The sequence below is a fragment of the Sinocyclocheilus anshuiensis genome, unplaced genomic scaffold, assembly GCF_001515605.1.
Source record: "Sinocyclocheilus anshuiensis isolate Anshui unplaced genomic scaffold, SAMN03320099.WGS_v1.1 scaffold962, whole genome shotgun sequence".
Lineage (NCBI taxonomy): Eukaryota > Metazoa > Chordata > Actinopteri > Cypriniformes > Cyprinidae > Sinocyclocheilus > Sinocyclocheilus anshuiensis.
This window is the reverse complement of record NW_015537985.1, coordinates 736,420-757,031: the sequence shown is the minus strand read 5'-3', so window position 1 is coordinate 757,031 and position 20,612 is coordinate 736,420. Positions and strand designations below refer to the sequence as shown.

The window sequence follows — 20,612 nt, the reverse complement described above, 5'->3', positions numbered from 1 at the left end:
AGCCAATCATATGTCTAACCTTCAATAACAATTAAGGTGGGCTGTCCCTCTATTTTTGTTTCCATAAACATACACTAAATTATGCGATTTACAGTAGAAAGCTACCAAAACTGTTGCACACTGAGGGTTGGAGAGTGTAAGAATGGCAGGACTACTGTTTTAGGTCATGATTCCAGTGGCAACATTCCATAGAGCTCACTTCAAACTTGACCTTCAGTTGGGACAGCCTTAAGGCCAGCCAACATTCAATGCTCAGCTTACTGCATGATTGGACCCATATACCAATCACTGTTTCCCAAAATAACACTCTCAGCCTGGAAATAAGCATGTCACATAGGGTCCAAAATTATGCACTGGGTTACTACAAAGGGGTTTCACCAAAACAACAGCAATGGCAGTAAGCTGATTGCAAACATTACATAATAAGACCTTATTCTGATCTAGCACTACTCTAATTTTTAACTGATATCTCATGATCTCTAGCAGCCAAAAAGACAAAAATTCCAAAAGAGGTTGTAATGACTTCACATTCTACAGGTCATTCACAGGTATTTTAAATCAGTGATTAGACAATGCAACCCCATTTACTCACGGATTATGTGAACAACAGTATGTCTGACATTCCAAAGATTAGAAATAAGAAATGAAAACTTGAACATCTTGTACAGATTTTTCAGCTCATACCACACATTTTTTGCATGCATGCATTTAACATACTTTACAGTAAGGCTGTGTTTTTCATGAATCTGCTTAACACTTTAAAATCTGTTCTTAGACTCAAATAGGCCTATTAATGACCACAGTTAACAAGGTTAAACACAATGCACTTCACAGTCAATATATAAAATTACAATAACTACTTATTTACAACTGAACGATTTTGTTTAATTAAAACAAAACCATCCTCATCTTTTTATCGCCAGGAACAAATACGTTAAGGAAACTATGGCAACGGTTCCTAGCGATCCATGTGAATTTGCAAACTGCTTTGCACGCTAATTAATTGTGAGTATAGGACAAACCAGTAATGCTAATGTGTGTGTTTTTTAACACGGTTTGCGTAGTTACTAGGGAAGCCAGCACAAAGCGGGCGCGAAGAAACATCTCGGAAGTGCAAGTGTTGCAATCCGAGATCGCATAATTGATGCTGACCGAAAGTGAACTCGGTTGCTGCAAAACAATAAGCGCCTGCATACCGCAGAGAATAGTGATCAGGTGCAACTGCATGCCGTCATTAAACTGTTACACATAAGTGGACACCAAAGCGCATTTTAATTGTTTGTTGACACACGAGCCTAGTTCTCAAGTTTAACGCACTTTAAAACTAAAAAGAAAACACCCTATCATACACAAAGTTCAGTGTCTTACCTGCTCATCAGGCTTGAAAGTGAAGCAAATATATCCTTGCGGTCGAAATGCCTCACTTAGTCCCATTGCATTTTGCAACAGCAGACGAGGGCCATATACTGCAATCCATATATTCACATGTAGATATAACTGCTTGTTTTGACCGAGCGTCGGCTAGGCTAACGTTATATTTGAACTCCAAGACAAATTAAACAACACAAGCACCGTGTGCGCGTCTTAAAACTTAATTTACCGAGACTATCACAAACTTTCCGATAGAAACCCAATTTTAACATGCACAAGTAGACAACTGCGTATGTTTTGTCGCGCTGTCCACAAACATGAAGCGGTCAAGAGAAAATAAATAACGCGCGAGCTCTTTCCAGAGTCCTTTCTATATCATGCCAGGCTCTTCGCTCAGTTTCTATATCCCGAAGAAATTTAACAAGCAGTGAATCCCCAAAGACGTTATTCCATTTAGGGTGAGTGAAAATACAGTGAAGTAAATTCAACAGACAACCACTTCCATAACAGTTGCCTCTCCCCACGGACCAAACTTACGTTTTCATTTGATGGAGATAGACGTCAACGTCAGCCATAGAGCTACAAGAGACTCCTTAAACGGTACTGTTTTGAACCAATCACCGGTAAAGCAGATTGCATAGTGGGCGGGTATTTTGATTGATTGACTTGTTCTTGCTCGAATCAAAATGTTTGCTCAAGGTGCAGCTGTCCAATGACAAGCTTGCTTGTATGGCATACCAAAATACATAAACAAAGGTACATTCACAATAATAAGGCCGTTTTCTAAACTACTATGAAGGCTTTAAATGCATTATATGCTATTATGGGATCGAAAACAATTGTAAGAACAATAAACAGCTGAGGAAAAAAATGACTGACAACATTTACAGCATTTATTTCGTTAGAAATTGGTTAAGCAAAACGTAAAACTAATCCACTGTGCGTAAAATGTTGTGAACACGGGATAAGTTAATGTAAGGATGCCCACTTATTTAAGCAGATCTGTATTCCAAATGGATTATTATGGCGCCATCTTTCGGGAGAGAAAGCACTTTTTTTTTTTCAAGAGAATACTTCAGCAAGTACCATGCTAAAAACAATATGCAATAGAGTTGCCAATTGTATAACAAAAACAACAATAATAATTTACCTACTTTATATTAAGCTTTCAAACATTTAAATTAATAATTTGATACAATGTATATTACAATGCATTATCTCTTTAAAAATACCTGCATGCAACTACATATGCAGCCTAATTAATTTCTTAGATTTACACTGTTGATCCCTGCCCCTCAATTTACCCTTAAAGGGTTAGTTCACCCAAAAATTTAAATTAGCCCATAAATTACTCACCCTCATGACTGCAATGATAGAGCTTGGAATAGCCAGGACAATTTTTAATATAACTCCAACTGGATTCGTCTGAAAGAAGAAAGTCATATATACCTAGGATGACTTGAGGGTGAGTAATTTATGGGCTAATTTAAATTTTTGGGTGAACTAACCCTTTAAGCCTAATCAATTATTTATTTATTTGTTTTGAGGTAAGTACATAGTAGTTAAAGACACCTAAATAAAGTGGGGTAATGACAACAAGAACAATATAATAATAATAATAATAATAATAATAATGGGAGAGTTTTAGTTAGTGATCACATTATTTAAAGATTTAACATAGACTCATCACAGAACATGTTATTATACAAGGCCCTTTGAGACTGATAGTGTTTGATTGTCTTTGTTGTAGGCTACGCTGTAAAATACAAGACTGCGCGATGAAACGCTCACCGCTGGTCCAAAATCAATGTGTGGCCTAATTCTGTCCGTTCCTACCCCTCGGGGCAAAGGGGGTTAATCTAGTCAGTCGGCCAAGAGTTTACTACCAGTTTGATGATTATGTCACTAACCTAACCTAACACTGACGCTGCTACCTGTAACATGCCAAGGCTATTGTACGGTTAATGACAAGATACGGATTGCAAGAATGCGAAATTTAATACTTACAGGTATGAACGCCTAGTAATTGTATGGACACCATGTTCGCTAACATAAACAGCAAAATACAAATCTCTTTAACACGATTGATTGACACGTAATCTGTGTCACTGCGTTTCTTTTTGTAATAGCGCTTTTGTCGGTCATTGTTGTGGTGTCAGGATACGTGGAGGAACTCGATGACAAGTAAGTGTTATACATGAATAGGTACTAACTGTGCTTTAGTAGTAAAGTTTATGTCAGTGCAGCGTAGTTATTTTTGTTGCATAGCAACGTGCGGAGATCTACTGGAAGAAATGGCACTTAATGAGTCTGCTCAATGAAAAGTGGGTTTGATGGAAATGTGTGTTTTTAATATTCTTTATCACAACTATATTTATTATGTGGGAACCATTTTCTAAAAGTAATAAGGTACACAAGGCCTGCTGCTTTGTAAAAAAAAATTTATGCTTCCATTTACAACAAACAAACAAGGTACATAAACACATCACATAATCTAACAACACGTGAACAGCCTTAGGTTGAGCATAACCAGTGACAAACAAGATCACAATAAACCAATAATAAAGAAGAAAAGAAATAAATAAATAGAACAAATAAACCAAACCAAAAGGGGCTTTTTACATTAGTTTATACATGCCCCAAAAACGAAATCAATTTGAGAGCTTTCTTGTTTTTAACCAATTATAAAGATTTGCACAAAATTTTAACCTCATTCATCCACTGGTTAAAGTTGGGTTTAGATTTAAACCATCTACATTTATGAATGAAAAACTTTCCAAGACAAAGCAAGAAATTAATAACAAAATCCAACTCTATGTTTTCCAGACAAATACCAAACCTAATTAACTTCATCGTGAGGGGTGGGAGTTCAACCTCTCTAGACTGCTGCTTTGTAAATAGTCACAGCTAAAAGGGTTGCCTGTAGGCAACTCTAATTTGTCAAGGCTTGTGGTTTGTCATATTACTTATTGCATAGATAGATATCAATGTGTGATTGACTGCATTAAACATTTCCCTTTTACAGGTTTAAGGAATACCTAAAAAATGAACTCTGGCTGGTGGAGGTGAGAGTGTATACAGTGCAGTTTAATTTATGCAGTTTTATGTTGTGTGATATGTTTACTTTGTATCTTTGTGTCATGCCTGCTGTGTGGTATCATGCTTTTTAAAAAAATATATTTTGCAGTTTTATACACCATGGTGCGCATACTGTCACACATTCGAGCCAATATGGTATGAAGTTGGTGCAGAGCTGAAGAGTATGGGCTCTCCTGTTAATGTTGGCAAGATTGATACCACAGTGCACACAAGTGGGTTCAGTTCACATGTCTATAAAAGTGTGTATGTTGGAAAGCTTAAATTACATTGATTGCATACCTAAAATCATACATTATTTTTAGCAAGAACTGCATTTGTGCCATACCCCCTCTAGATGAAAGTTCTATCTGCTGTTGTAGCTTGGTTTGAGATGACAGTAAAGGTAATGCCACACCAGGCCATTGCTTAGCAACCAATTAGTATGCTACTTAAATGGCAGGATAGGTTTACCTGCTGTTTAATGGGATTAGTTAAGCAGGCCTCATGCGTTCATGAGACTCAGTTCTTGAACTGTATACGTAGTATGCGTTGAGTCTGTATCTTGTTAACCAGATGGCCATATGGCATAAGTTGCATTTCAGCAATTAGAAATCTCTTTAGTTTCTTGGAATTAGGTTGTTCAGTGTCTGCCTTTTGCTGCCATTGTCTTCCGACTGCATAATCTTCTTATTATTAAGTTTACACATAAGCTTTCTGGGTAAATGAAATGTAGCCCATGTCTTGTGTTTTACCCCCCACCATGAATACACTCTGTTATTAATTAGATTAGACTAGACTAGACTAGTTTAAAAAAAGGGGAAAAAAATCAAAGCAAATTAACAATTATTGTGATTTACTAATGATATAGCTAACATGACACTTTAGGTAATAACATGAATAGTACTGCTATTATTATCTCCAATATTATGTTTGTTTACTGATTTATAAAAACAATAAAACATAACACAAAAAACACAAAAAATAATGCTTGCAAAAAACTAGAATGCTTAATCTCTCTGTCTTTAGGTATTGCTTCAGAGTTTAATATTCGTGGATATCCAACCATAAAACTGTGAGTTAATGCCTAATTATCATATATATATATATATATATATATATATACAGACACATTATTAATAACCAATAATTGTTCATGCTGTATGATGTGTTTGACTCTGTTCTGTTCTTTTAATAAGGTTTAAAGGAGATCTGTCTTTTGACTACAAAGGACCTAGAACAAAGGATGCTATTATTGAATTCACCAACAGAGTTTCAGGGTAATTTAGGAGTAAATTTCACCATAATGAATTGTCTTGTGTCTTTCGTGTTCTGCATAGATTTTAGTCTCATGTCAATGCTAGTTGTAATTCTCCTCATGCTATCCCCTTGACCTTTTTTCTTTAATCTAGACCTGTGGTAAGACCACTCTCTAGTGTTCAGTTGTTCCAGCATGTTATGAGTCATCATGATCTTATCTTCGTTTACATTGGACGGGAGTCACTCCTTAAGGTAAACATTATGTAAAATTAATATAGGTCATATTTACATACAGCGAATTAATTATGATGGAATAGGAATAAAATGAAAACGATTGAACACTGGAGCATGAGTTCACAAATACCACTGCTACTGGATAGTATTTTATTTTAAAGTTGTATTGTTTTATAAATAAACTTTATGAATAGATTTATTGCATAGTTATATAGAAATGGTTAGTATAATATACTACTAGTGAAATTTAATGTACATTGTTTTTCTTTTTTAAACAGAAGAAATACTACAAAGCTGCTACTGAGTATATTGTCCACACATATTTTTTTACTGCATCTGAGGAAGTCCTCCCAAAGGTAAGACTTTCACTTATCTGAGGAAAATACCTCAGTAAATAATCAGCTTCTTAGAAAAAAACCCCCGATTCAATTCATTACTGATTTTCTCCATAGGCGGTCACTCTGCAGGATGTTCCCGCCATTGCTGTGTTCAAAGACGGGACGTACTACCTTTACAATGGTAAGATGTACTACTTTCAGTGCATCACTTTATTAAGCAAACATCTGAAACTAATAGGATCTGTAAGCAGCAAAATAAAATCTCAGCGTCTGAGCTCCAGGCTGTTTCCTCTCATCGCCTCTCGAAGGGTGCCGTTCCACTGGGGTATAGAGGGGAGGTGGTAGTGAAATGCCAGGGCATCGAAGCAGAGTGTCACTAGGAAAGGGCACCAATAATGGGAATTTGGGAGGCGTGAAGAACGATGCAGCACCCTCAAAACAAACACTAGTCCACGATAGCCGTTTATCCTCAGGGTGTTGATCTGCTGGACTTCCCCATTGTTGAAGTAGGTCTTTTGAAGCCAGTAGTTTAGCAGGAAGGGATCAGCACACTGAACCTGGACCCAAAACACTGCACTGTCGGACGAGTCCTCCATGATATGAATAGTTAGCACATCCATGGAGCAAGGTTAAAAGACAAGGTGTAGAATGTGGCGTCTGCAGGAGATGTTATGTATCACCATCTTCTAGATTACCTTTAAAAAAATACAGATTTGATTGTATTTTTAAAATTGAAAGGTTTGTTTTTTTGAGTATATAGTGCCATATTATGGCCAACTCTTGTGTTATCACTGTTAAGAAACTTTATGTTAATGCCAATCCATGTAATTGTCAGCTCAACCTAAAGTAAAAAAAAGGTTGCACATTAAAATATATTTACAAATAATTGTTAATTTGAAAAACACAGAAAGACATTGTGATGTATTCAGCACACTCTACAAATCATTCTCTTTTGAGCATATGTATGTGATACGCAGTCTACACAGACCATTTGCAAATAAGCAGTCTACTGTTATGAAGTTTATGAATCACTTACCTGACAATATTTACTTTTTTTAAAGTGTCACTTTTTGTAACAGAAATCACATTGCAATCCACCTAAAAACAGAGGCATAGACAGGAAATAATAATAATAATAAAAAAAAACAATGCCACAAAAAAGTTTAAGATTACAGGTCACAGCATACCAATATATTTGATATACACATTTACATTTTCCCAGTAATTTGGCCATTTAGGGCACTGGAATTAAGGTTACTTTCTTAGTACTAGTTATGTCAGAAGTACTTACCCATGGTTTTATATTCTTGTTCTTGTATGTTTACAAGTGAAAAAAACTTTTGTGAAGACATTATAATTACAGTAATTGGTATCTTACTATTGTATTCCAAAAGATGAGAATACAGAGACAGTAAAGTGTTCCAGCTCTCTACCGTCTTGTGGCTCATTCTGAACATTTCGTCTGGGCTAACATCCAGTACACTCCCTTTAAGTCAACAGCTTGACTGTGAGCATGTAACACATTTTGCATAATTTAATGCACAGTCAGTGAACAGAAACACTTTGTTTTGTTAATAAAATGAAAGATAATTTGTTTCTTATGATTACACATTTTAGATTAAACATTGCTGAGTACTTTTACTTTGCATATTGTTTGCACAGGCTTGACGGTGACACTTAATAAGTGTAGGGCTTTTTAACACATGAAAACATTAAATGTACATGAAGTAATAGCATGTTTAATCTCACTTGTCTTATCATTCCTATAGAAATTGTTGATGGTGATTTGTCTTCCTGGATAAATCGAGAACGTTTTCCCTCTTACTTCCAAATTGATAGCTTCAGTCTGTACCAGATGGGAGAACTAAGTAAGCCTGTTTTTCTTTATAAACATGGAGAATATATATATATATATATATAAAAATTCTGTAACATTAATTAACACCATTTTTGTGATTGCTACATTTTTTGCCACTAGGTGATAAAACATAACTGGCATGATGACGTTCTGCCAAGATCCAGTATTTATGTGTGAAAATGATGCTTTGACAGATTATGATTATGTGAGCTTTGCGTTCATACATAATTTATCGTGTTGCTGTTCACTTCTCACACTTCCCTCAAAGGTAAACTTGTGGCATTGGCAGTAGTAGATGAGAAGAATCCGTCTGAAAAAAGCATTCGGTAAGCAACATCAGAAAATGTGTTTATTCTTTTTTTGTTTTTCATTATTTCCCACTCTAACACTCAAAATTGATCCCTTTAGTTACAAAACTCTGATGGAAAGGCTGTCAACTGAATACAGAGATCATTACAAAAGGTAAGTAGCAAATGTATATGGAACATGAAGAGAAGGTGCCAAATATCATATTATTTGTTAACAAAGAAAATATTGATTTTTTTTTTCTCCTAGTGATTACCAGTTTGGTTATATGGATGGTAATGAATATATCAACGGTTTAATTATGGGGTGAGTTGAATTGGACACAAAGATTTTAGGAGTTGCAAAGTGCAGGAACTGTATTTAAAGCCATTGGCATTGATAAAAAGTCTACAAAAATGATATACATTACAGAAGTCTATTCTGTGCACATATTTTTTTGTATAATCACCACTAATATGTTTCTTTTTAGAGAAGTTGAGATGCCCTTCATCATTGTGTTAAATATGACCATTGAGGATTTACTTCGCTTCTTAAACAGTGTTCTGGATGGCAGTGCAAAGGTATGTGGAGGGAGATACTTTCCTGTCCGTCTTTTCTGTCACATTCCTGTGAAATACATTGTGCCTTTTCTAATAAAATTCATTTTTTTCCCCAATCAGCTACTCGGAGGAAATGGATTTTTGCAGCACACTAAACGAGTTTTTAATAAAGCAAGGTCTACTGTGGTGGTAAGACTGACTAACACTCTATTATTTTGGCAAAAGGATAGATTTACTCTTATTTAATTTTTTCCCCAAAATATTTACTAAAAGCTTAACACACCAAAACCAAAACACATGGCTGATCACATCCTCATCAAATATTTACTTGAGGCTAATATTTAGGACACTGTTGTCCTAGTAACTAATATAAATCTCCCTGATCTCAGTCAATGTTCCAGGCAGCTCCATTCTTCTCCTGTTTTGTGTTTGGACTACCAGTGGGTATAGTTGCGCTGGTTATCTGGCGTACATGTACTGCTGTACCAGCAGATGATGAGAAACCTGTGGAAGGAGCTGCAGCAAGTCCTGCTTTAGATGCACATGGGAGGAAGACAAAAGAAATGCAGCCTGACGGCATAGAAAAAACCTCTGAAGCAAAGAAAGAGGATTAACATGGACTGTTTACTTAAGATCGTGTTAATCTTTACAATATCATTACATGTAATACTGTTTTTTTTCTTTTTTATAAATTGTCTTCCCAGTGTTCAGTATATTGTTGATATTGTGGTTGCTTTCTTTATCAAATAAAGTTCATATACCTTGAATGAACATAATTTATTTTATTTAACTTCCCCTCCCCCTCCCCCCTGAAAATCTGTGGAATGACTTGAAGCCTGCAGTGCACAAATGGTCACCATCAAATTGAACTGAACTTGGGTAGTTCTGCAAAGAAGAGGGGGCAAATATTGCAAAGTTAGTAGAGACAGAGACAGATCCCAACAGACCAAAGGCTGTAATTAAAGAAAAATGTGGTTCAACAAAATACTGACACGAGGGTGTGAAACCTCTTCCAACTTTTTTAAAATGTATTATTATTTATATATTTTTTATATTGTTTATATATTTATTATTCTGACATGTTGGTGTTATATCTTTCACTTAGATGTTAAGTTGCACTGAGTAAATACAGCTGGATATTTATGATTCTTTTTTTTTTTTACTTTTTTTTTTTGTACTTTCTGTTGGAGCTCCTTGTGTGTTACTTTTGTAAGTATGAAAGAGTGTGCTTCTCAACGCATTACTGTGACCTGTCTACTTAAGTAAAATTGCTCAAATATTCTGACTTGTGCCTACATTATATTAAAAATGATATAAAAAATGCACTTTATATTTGTATATCAAATTCGTTTATTAGTTATAAATCAAACGACCTGAATACCGGGAATGTAGTTTAATAAAACCACTCATGTGATATTACGCCGCCATCTATCGACCATATTAAAAATCGCTAATGCCGACAGTGATAGCTGTAGGCTACTAGATAACTTGGAAGATGGAAAAAGCGACTTGTCATCTAACACCTAGACAGTTTTCTGACAGAAGACAAATTTGATGGAGGAAATGTAACCCTACAGCCTAAAAAGTGACATTGAAATGGCATTATGGATTCTGTCTGTCTTTGCTTCAGATGACAAAACATTAATGGATTATCTCGCTTTTTCGTGTCACAAGATGATTAAAAGGCGGTAAGAGTTACTTCACATGGTTTTGTGAATTGTAACTGCCGAACGCTGCAACTTTCTGGAAAACTCTTCCATAAGTACCGCGGGAAGCAAACTTAATGACGGATTCTGAAAACGGAAGTTTCTTTGACACACAGTCTGCATTTATTTTATCTCCGTTATGACATTTAGTGCTGACATCGTTTTAAATAGCGAGACTGATATTCAAATTTTTCATCCGGCTAAATAATACGGAAATAAATGCGGAAGAATTTTGTTTTGCGTGGGTTTATCAAGTTTTAGTTTAGACGGATAACCATTTATGGGAGGTATTAAAAGAATGTTTTCTCAAGGAAATGTGAACGCTTCCTACTGGCTACGTAAATACCGCCATAGTCATTTGGATTTTTGCCTGAGAGGAAAAAAATATCTGCAGATCTACATGTGAGTACAAGTTGGACTAATAACAAATTTTTGGCCGCTTTGGAGGAGGAGCTTTTAAAGAGAAAAGCACCACATCTGTTTCTTGGATCATGGTCATGGAGAACTTGCAGAGGTCTGCGGTTTTGCTCTGTGTCTTGGCTGTGGGACTTACTTTCTGTGGAATTTCGTCTGCCTCAGACAGATACGTGCCTTTGAATGAACACCAAACAGACAATACCACCTTGTCAGCACACCCCAAGCTATACTTTGATCTGACAGAATTGCGTTTGATGAAACAAAGGGCCACCACCACGCATAGACACATATTTAAAGTTATTCGAAATGCTGTTTCTGTTATGTTATCCAGTGCAGCTGTTTACCAGCCTCCGGTGAGCCATGAGGATTTCGACAAGAAATGGAATGAGATCTATGGTAACAATTTGCCCCCTCTTGCACTATACTGTCTGCTTCAACCTGAGGATGCTACCGCCTCTCAATTTTTGATTGAGTACATGGACCGAATGGTGGAGTATCCAGATTGGACAGTGTCCAGTGCGCCAAATGATGAGGTCCCAATCGCCCACTCTCTCACTGGGTTTGCCACAGCATATGATTTCATTTACACCTTTCTTGACACCCGGAGAAGATTGCGATATCTCAAGAAAATACGATCTGTTACCGAGGAGCTTTTTGAGCTTTCCAAGCACAGAGGATGGGGAAAGCAGTTTCTACAGAACCACCAGACAACTAATATACTAGCCATTCTCATTGGTGCTCTTGTGGCGGGGGAACATAATGACCCAGAGACCATGATATGGAAGCAGATATCAGTGAACTACATGGAAAAGACCATGTTTCTTCTCAGCCACATTGTCGATGGCTCTCTCGATGAGGGTGTTGCGTACGGTAGCTACACAGCAATATCCATCACTCAGTATGTTTACTTAGCATTGCGTCATTTTCAGATAGACAACACACAGAACAACTGGCTCAGAGCTCACTTCATGTTTTACTTTGCTACACTGCTTCCTGGATTTCAAAGAACAGTTGGCATTGCAGACTCCAATTACAACTGGTTCTATGGACCAGAGAGCCAGCTTGTGTTTCTGGATGCATATGTGCTCCGAAATGGCTCAGGAAACTGGCTGGCAGAGCAGATTAGGAAGCATCGTCCTAAAGACGGACCCATGATGCAATCAGCAGCCCAATGCTGGGCTACTTTACATACAGAGTACATATGGTATGACTCTGACTTAACTCCACAGCCTCCACCTGACTTTAACAAAGCAACCATGCACGTTTTCTCCAACTGGGGTGTGGTGACGTATGGAGCAGGGTTACCACAAACTCAGGGTAATACTTTTGTGTCATTTAAATCTGGAAAATTAGGAGGGCGAGCGGTGTATGATATTGTCCATGCACAACCGTACTCTTGGGTAGAAGGCTGGACGAACTTTAACCCCGGGCACGAGCACCCTGATCAAAACTCCTTTACTTTTGCACCAAATGGACAGGTGTTTGTCTCTGAGGCCTTGTATGGTCCTAAATACAGCTATATTAACAATGTGCTGGTATTTGCCCCCTCACCCACCAGCCAGTGTAATCAGCCATGGGAAGGACAGTTGGGGGAATGTTCAAAGTGGTTACGATGGGGAGAAAAGGAAGTCGGGGATACCGCTGGGGAGGTCATTGCAGCTTCATCGCATCAGGACATGTTGTTTGTGAGTGGAGAGTCTGTGTCAGCCTATTCATCTTCCATGAAACTAAAGAGTGTGTATCGGGCACTTGTGCTTCTCAACTCTCAAACATTACTTGTGCTGGACCACATTGAGAAACACGAGCGCTCCCCTCTCAGTTCTCTCAGTGCGTTTTTTCATAACCTTGACATTGATTTCAGGTACGTTCCTCACAGATCATTTGGAAAATACAGTGGGGCTCTGATGGACGTGTGGGACGCACATTACAAAATGTTCTGGCTGGACGCTCAAGGATCCAGCCCTGTTGCCAGGATACAAGAGGCAGAACAGGCTGCCGAATTCAAAAAGAGATGGACGCAGTACATAAACGTGACCTTTCCCATGGAGAACCCTGTCACTAGAGTGGCTTATTTGATGCATGGCCCATACACCAAGGTTTCGGACTGTAGATTCATAGACAACAGTAAAAATGGAGTAAAAATATCAGTGACTCTTAATGACACAGAGACTGTTGTGTCAGTTGTAACAAACTACGAAGACATTGAGGCTAGACATGGCTACTTGGGCTTTTCAGGCTTTGCTAAAACAGAAGACAACAGAAGAATAGTTCAGTTTGGCCGGGGAATTCAAACCTTGCCTAGTCAAGTCACCAAAGATTTTGTGTTTGACTTTGGATTGGTGGTTAACATCTCTGTGGTATTGACTTTATGTCTTGCTTTGGGTTTCGTAATGAAAAAAAAGGACTGTAGATTCATAGACAACAGTAAAAATGGAGTAAAAATATCAGTGACTCTTAATGACACAGAGACTGTTGTGTCAGTTGTAACAAACTACGAAGACATTGAGGCTAGACATGGCTACTTGGGCTTTTCAGGCTTTGCTAAAACAGAAGACAACAGAAGAATAGTTCAGTTTGGCCGGGGAATTCAAACCTTGCCTAGTCAAGTCACCAAAGATTTTGTGTTTGACTTTGGATTGGTTGTAAACATCTCTGCGGTGTTGACTTTATGTTTTGCTTTAGCTTTCATAATGAAAAAAAGGAAGTTTCATGTGTCGTTCAATATGCTAATTCATTGCACTCTGGTCTGTGTGCTGTTGTTGTGGGTGACTGAACTTTTGTCTCTTTTTAATGGCTGCGAACAGCTCTTGTGCAATGTTAAATCAAAAGACAGCAGCATATTTGATGGAGCAGACTCTAGTGTCCATGACCTCCTCCCCATTATCACCATCACATCCATGCCAGGCTCGGGCACAGAGATCCTCCAGCACCTTTTTGGTAATAGCTCTGACTTTGTATTCCTCCGGATCCCTTCGGCCTACCTGCGGTTCCCTGTATCTCCTTTCATATCTCTGGTGGACGCTTGCGAGTGGTCTAAAGCAGATGCGCAAAATGGACGATTTCGGGTCATTCAGGGATGGTTCCATTCCATAGTCCACAATGTGAAACTGCACCTGCAAAATATTCAATTGCACAAGAGCAATGATGACATAGAAAGTAAAGTCAAAGAAAAAGGACAAAGAAAGAGAAGAATGCTGCTATCAGAGCAAACAAGGACAGGGGGCGGCAAGGGTACCCATATGGACATCGGATACATACAAGAGCTCAGGCAGCACCTGGTGAAGTACCCAAATGCCCGGCCGATGCTGAACATGGCCAGTGGAGGCTGGTTCTTGAAGCTGCCGTATCTTCAAGAGGTCATAGGTCACTCACTTCGCTCAGTTCATGTGGTCAGAGACCCACGTGCATGGATTTATCTAATGCTCTACAGCAGCAAGACAAGCCTGTACTTACGTAAGAATATTAAAAGGCACATCGTCAACATTTTTAAGCAGAACACTGATGGTGTGGATCAGGGCTGTGCTATAGTCGACTCGCAGTTCCTTCCTTTAAAGAAGATCCTTTCCCAGCCAGATCCCAACCCTGTCCAGCTTCTAGCTCAGCTATGGCTGGCTCACAATTCAGCAGGGCTCAAGGTGAGCGCAAGCCTCCCCCAACACACTTACCTTATAGTCAAATTTGAAGATGTTGTATATTTTCCTGAAGAGACAGCGAGAAAGATACATAACTTTCTTGGAATACCAGTTGCACCAGCTGCGTTAAACCAGCTGACATTTGCCACATCTACAAATCTGTATAATCTGATATATGACGGAGATATATCACCTGCCAAAATCAACATGTGGAAGGAGAATATGGCTGTAGATGAGATTAAACTCATTGAAGACACATGCTGGCCTGTGATGGAGAGGCTGGGTTATAAAAGACATACAGTCAGGCATTCATTTTTGTAAATGTTTTTGCATTTTTCATACTGTGCCTGAAGATTATATTTTTGGAGGAAGCAGGCTTTGTCAGTATGACAAATAACAAATGTTGCCTTTTCTGCAAAGTCATATGAACAATTGTTTTGTGCTCTGAGTATATTTAGGCAATGTTTATGTATTATTTAAATCTTACAGGCAAAAATGGAGCTAGAATGTCTAGATGTTCTTAAGAACAAAAAGTGATTACTCACCATTGAAGATGGGGAACAGATGCAAAACTTGGATCACAAATACATCCAGTTTGACTGGAAGACAAAATTATGGTATTTCCCACCAGATGGGTGGCTAACAGTATGTTTTCAGTGTTATGTCGTGAGATATGTTGTTGTAATTTTGATTTTATAAGCGAACTGAATGTCATTTTCATAGTCATTTTTCCACCTAGAGACCTTATTGTTTGCATTTAGAAGATTAATGTTTAAAAATCCCAAAGTTGTGAGTCTGCCTCATCCAGATAATGGGGGGGAAGGTTAGGAAGATTCGGGCCCGACAAGGAAGATGGGGCCTGAATACAGAAAATAAGTATGACCTATGATGAGGTACCAGTTCATGTGTACAATCTCTCTGTGACTCTGTGACTGTACAATCAAATCAGTTCATTGACTTGAAGGGCAAAATGTCTTGACACATCAATTGTCTTTTTTTGGTACGTGAATATATATATTTTTTCTGTTGTTTCTTTGCATCCCTATGTAAACTATATATCAAAAACCAATAGCAAATCCATCTTACTTTTCTGAAAATTGTATCTTTCACTCATGATGTAATCATAAATGGAACATTTAATAACCCAAACAAGTAAAACCATAAAATGGCTTATTTCTCATCTTAATGGGTAACTTTTTTTAATGCAGTTTTAAGAGAAAACTCATGTGAAATGTTTTAAAAGCCACAATGCAAATGGATTTTCCATGGCACCATATGCATATGGAGTGTAATCATCACTGTGGGATAACTGAAATGGAGGAAAACAACAACAATTTATGTGATATTTTTTAAAACATTTGCAAAGGCTGCTTGTGTGTGTGTGTGGTGTTATTTGCAGAGTCATTCCTTTGTGCCCAGCATGCTTTTGGACTAAACTCAGCAAGCAATTCTTCATAGAATAGAGTCTGCATGGAGAATATTAAGTTAAATGCTAAATGCAAGTAGAGCCAGTCTCTACATTAGGTCATATTGCTGATTGTGTAGGTCCCCAGCATGTCTACCATATGGTGTGGGTTTTATTTTTTTATTATTATTATTTTATAGGATTGGCATAAAGCAGTTTCTGAAAAACGGAAGTACAAATATGGTGAACGGCATGAACACTGTAACATGAACCTTTTTTTTTTTTGTACCATAAAGGAGAATGTACATTAATGAATAACCACATTAAACTTGATGCTGTATTTGATATTGTTGAACAAATTTGACTGATAAAGACAGTTCAAGAAAACGGGTACAAGTCCTAACTAATATGTCTGAAGATAAATAAACAGGCACATAAAGTGAAACTATTTACAAAACCAGTAACCACAACGCAATAATGAAGGTTTTTCATGTATTTTATAACTGTATAAATGTATTGTACATGTATATTTTTGATTTTATTTTTTTTTAAATAATATATATTTTATTTTTATTTAAATTATTATTTTTCCACACAATGTTATATATTGTATATATTGTATAACACCATTGCTACATACCACATTTGTGATTTTTATTTATTTTTATTTATTTTTTTTACGTTTAATTAAATAATTAAATTAACACATTGGCGTTAAAACAGTTTTAGCTGGCTTCTGGGAATAAAAATGAATTCAGTAAATCAGTAACATACCTCACCTCACAAAAAAAGGAGAATGAAAGATTCTGGCTACAATTCAAAGCCTAGAATTCCTCACAAAATGTCGCCAGCAGAGGGCAGCAGATAAATAAAGATCCTACAACAAGCTCTTGAGCGGAAATGTATTATCAGTAGCTAGTATTTCGCTACTATCAGCAGCAAATCATGTAGGGACTGAAAAAAGCTTGCTCATTGGTGCCAAATTAACATTTCCTTTTTACACTCCAAAATACTTGTCATTTACACTAATAAGGCTGAGTTGCATAAGGCCTTGAACAGTGTGATGTAGCCTATTGCGAGCCTTACTGTGGTTTCCTAGGTGCTAACCTAATAGGCTACTTTGCAAATGTTTAATTCAGAAGAGCCAAACAGTGACAGTGTGTTAAATACAGAGTTACAGCAACAGCTCATGAATTCAAATGAACAAATCATGCCTTGATGCTAGGTAGCTCACTAGATTTTGCCAGAAAAATTTAATTGTTTTCAGATTATTGTATTGAAACCCTAGAACCGTGGCCTTCTAATGCATCTCATGAAAGGGATTGATAGTTTTCATGATTAGCAGACAGTTCTTGTGCCTTCTAATGCACCGGTGCCTTCAGAATGAGCCAAAAGCCCAGCTAGTGTTTGATCATTCACACTGGGCATGTACCCGCGGCAGCGACTTTGATGAATTAGGTGGTGTTGTGAAACCAGTGCTATTTATTCTTCTTAATGTCAAGCCCTTGGAAAGAGCATACTGATAGGAACATGTTTTAGCATTATCCATTGCAATGAAGAATGCACATGGTCTCGGAAGGAGAAGATGAACGAACTTCATTCGGTTTATGGTCGTGCGGCTTTAGTGGATGTTAAATTTATACTAATAAATGTATCATATAATAAAATTAGTATCTAAGATAAAACCTCATGGTTTAGGCTTCTCCCAAAAGAGGAATCTCTCATGAAGTAGATGAATGCACTGTTAAATACTATGAACTAAAAATATGATAAGTGATTAATGGCAGCCCTCACAGGATTTCAGACAACAGAGTTCTGGGGGTGGAGGATACACAGGCCTAAAAGAAAACATGAAATGAGTTGCGTGAATATGCATCCATTTACGGACAGTTTTCAAAATCGACTTCAAAATCTGCTGCTTTCAAACCGACTGTAGGCTCTCCTCCTTTGAATTAAACTAGATACAATCTAAATGCTAATCAATTTCAGCAACAAGCTCTTTTAGGGCTGACGGATTTTCTGCCGCACTCTCTGGTGTCCTGAGGGACAGGAGTGATGAGGTTTTGTTGGAGTACTGGAGATCAGTGGACCTTTAACACTTTCTTTTGTGAATGGAAAAAAAAAAAGTTACCAGCATATTATTATGATAGTACAAAAACTTGTTTGTGATGCTTTTAAATTAACTTATCTGGTCTGAACAATTAAACTCTTAGGCTGCATCCTAAATTGCATACTTCCCTACTATATAGTATGCAAAAAACAAAAACAAAAAAAACATTGTGAACATACCATGTCCAAATTCACAGTAGTTTTAAAACAGTAGGCAAAAAGTCAGTTGATGAACTACTATTTCCAGCAAGATTCTGAAGTGAGCATCTGATGGACATTTTTATTATCCCATGAGGCCATATGGGAGAGGATTTGTGAATGACATGAAGAGACACAACTGATGCTGTAGGTCACATGACAATGATAACATGACAAATGTAGTATGTCCGGATTACATTCATACTATATAGAATAAACATTTTAATGATCTTTTTAAAACTGTTTAAGTAATTACTTATTCAGTACCTAGAGTATGCAATTTCGTACGCAGCCATAGTCATGATATGTTTTACATCTGAATCCATATAGGTCATCAGATTAGCTATTATAGCTTTGAATATCTAGTGTCTATGAAGGGATAGACAGAACACACAAGGTGAGGTAACACTGTTCTAAGACAGTGGATAAAGTGGGATCCATACTCCATTTTGGAGGATCAATGCTCCAGGAGACCATGAGGAGAGAGGGATTACGTTAATAACACTAATAACCATGGCTGGGTCTTTAACTATGCCAATCTCTAAAACTCTGCACATTGAAAGCCCCTTTATAGCCGGACTGTGTCTTAATTTCATCTGTGCAAATAATTAACGTTACTTCTTTTTAATACATTTCATTAGCGAAATATTTGTAAAGCAGACAGACAGATGTAAAGGGTGACCAATATCATTGATTTATTGAAGGAAAAAAAAAATACCATCACCAAAAAAAAAGGGCACTTCGGAGTGTAAGGGCCCTACCTGTGCAAGTGCCTGCTGTGAAGAGCTGTTTACACTGTAAATACTTCTGATTGTAACTTAATGCCATCGATTAGTGTTCATAGTTTCTTAAATATGCTGTTTAATTGAGATTGGGGCCATTATTACCATCTAATGACTCGTCAAACCCCCTACTAGCATAGGGCATAACACACCCAAGCATTAATTAAATCAGGAGCCGTGTCCTCCGGGCACCGTAGTCCAGTTCGCTCAGTGGCAGAAGAAGGGCAATTTGAACATAACCTCAATCTGGGATTTTTCCCAAATGAAATAGTGAAACCACTGCACACAGTAATTAAGGAGACAGTGCCCCCTGAGTGCCCTTGTCCTGGCCCTGCATCAGCTTACAGGCCTTTAATATTTCATCAAGATCTCTCCAGCTCTCACCTGTGCTCGTAGAGACTCTAGCAGATTCTAGAATAATGCTTTGCTCTGTCACTCTCTCAAAACCATTGGCTTGACCCCAGAGAGTCAATCTGAGACCCCTCTAATCTGACAGCAATTACCTGTTGCACATATCTGCACACACCTTTCTAACAAGAAACTACAATGATAAAATAACAATTAAAAAAGAGAGAGTTTCACGAGGTAATAAAATTAAACAATAGTTAGTTTAAGTTCTCACTGAATTATTCACTTGTTTCAGTCAAACCAGCAGTGATTCATTCAGGAACAAAACAAGTGGTTGTGAGTGAGTCAATGAATCATTCTATCAAATGATTCATTTAGAACGCTGATTCATTCAATTAAGAAAAACAAACAAACATAATAATAATGAATAGCTGCATCGGAAATCACATCCTGTCTAGTAGGTACTATATTTGTTTCACTGCTATTCACAAATCCTCTTCCATGGCCTCATGCACAGTAGTAGTAGATCACCCAGGTAATTTTAGCATACTGTTTTTCGAATACTATGAATTCTGACATACAACTCTTTGTACGTACTGTTTTTTGCCTACTATATAGTATGGAATTAAACATTTTCAGATGCAGAGAAACATCATTGATTCACTCAAATGATTTGTTCACCAACACTGATTCATCCAGAAATACCACTGCTATGAGTTGCTCTGAGACGGGCACAGGTTGATCATGATTGAAAAAACAAAGCTTTTTGAAACTCTTAATCAGCTGAACCAATTGCTTTGCAAAATGATTCCCTTTCGAAGACCGCTGTTAATCTGGTCAAAACAGTGTAAATGCAACGAAAACCCAGCTCAAACATGTTAAACACCTTTAACAAACCAATTGCAAATGTTTTCATGAAAGTATAACATTTTATCTACAGATAAAAAAATGAAGGTTATGTAAAATTTGTTTAGCAAATCATTGTTTGCTGAAATCGTGATTTGGTTTGTTTGAAACAAACTCCGAACCACTGA

The 20,612-nt window shown here is 37.3% G+C and overlaps 3 protein-coding genes across 4 annotated transcripts in view; 2 read left to right on the top strand and 1 right to left on the bottom strand.

The window, feature by feature from the left end:
- LOC107674209 (dual specificity testis-specific protein kinase 2-like) overlaps nucleotides 1-1,959 on the bottom strand; it is a 35,973-nt gene extending 34,014 nt beyond the window's left edge. The window contains exon 1 of one of the 2 annotated variants that reach the window (XM_016468122.1): nucleotides 1,909-1,959. The gene's annotated coding sequence lies outside the window, so the exon portion shown is untranslated. The other variant, XM_016468115.1, reaches the window with a different exon arrangement.
- Nucleotides 1,960-3,249: 1,290 nt separating this feature from the next.
- Nucleotides 3,250-9,703, top strand: LOC107674200 (protein disulfide-isomerase TMX3-like). The gene is made up of 16 exons (XM_016468106.1): nucleotides 3,250-3,380; nucleotides 3,501-3,555; nucleotides 4,397-4,436; nucleotides 4,559-4,682; nucleotides 5,476-5,521; nucleotides 5,646-5,726; nucleotides 5,859-5,958; nucleotides 6,219-6,296; nucleotides 6,393-6,459; nucleotides 8,048-8,146; nucleotides 8,405-8,462; nucleotides 8,545-8,598; nucleotides 8,692-8,748; nucleotides 8,912-9,002; nucleotides 9,102-9,170; nucleotides 9,371-9,703. The coding sequence occupies exons 1-16, from the start codon at nucleotides 3,359-3,361 to the stop codon at nucleotides 9,593-9,595; spliced, it is 1,266 nt and encodes a 421-aa protein (XP_016323592.1). The 5' UTR covers nucleotides 3,250-3,358; the 3' UTR covers nucleotides 9,596-9,703.
- Nucleotides 9,704-10,267: 564 nt separating this feature from the next.
- LOC107674195 (dermatan-sulfate epimerase-like protein) lies at nucleotides 10,268-15,803 on the top strand. Its single transcript, XM_016468098.1, has 2 exons — nucleotides 10,268-13,486; nucleotides 13,787-15,803. Exons 1-2 carry the CDS (start codon nucleotides 11,179-11,181, stop codon nucleotides 15,055-15,057), a joined length of 3,579 nt encoding a protein of 1,192 aa, XP_016323584.1. The 5' UTR covers nucleotides 10,268-11,178; the 3' UTR covers nucleotides 15,058-15,803.
- The last annotated feature ends 4,809 nt before the right edge of the window (nucleotides 15,804-20,612 follow it).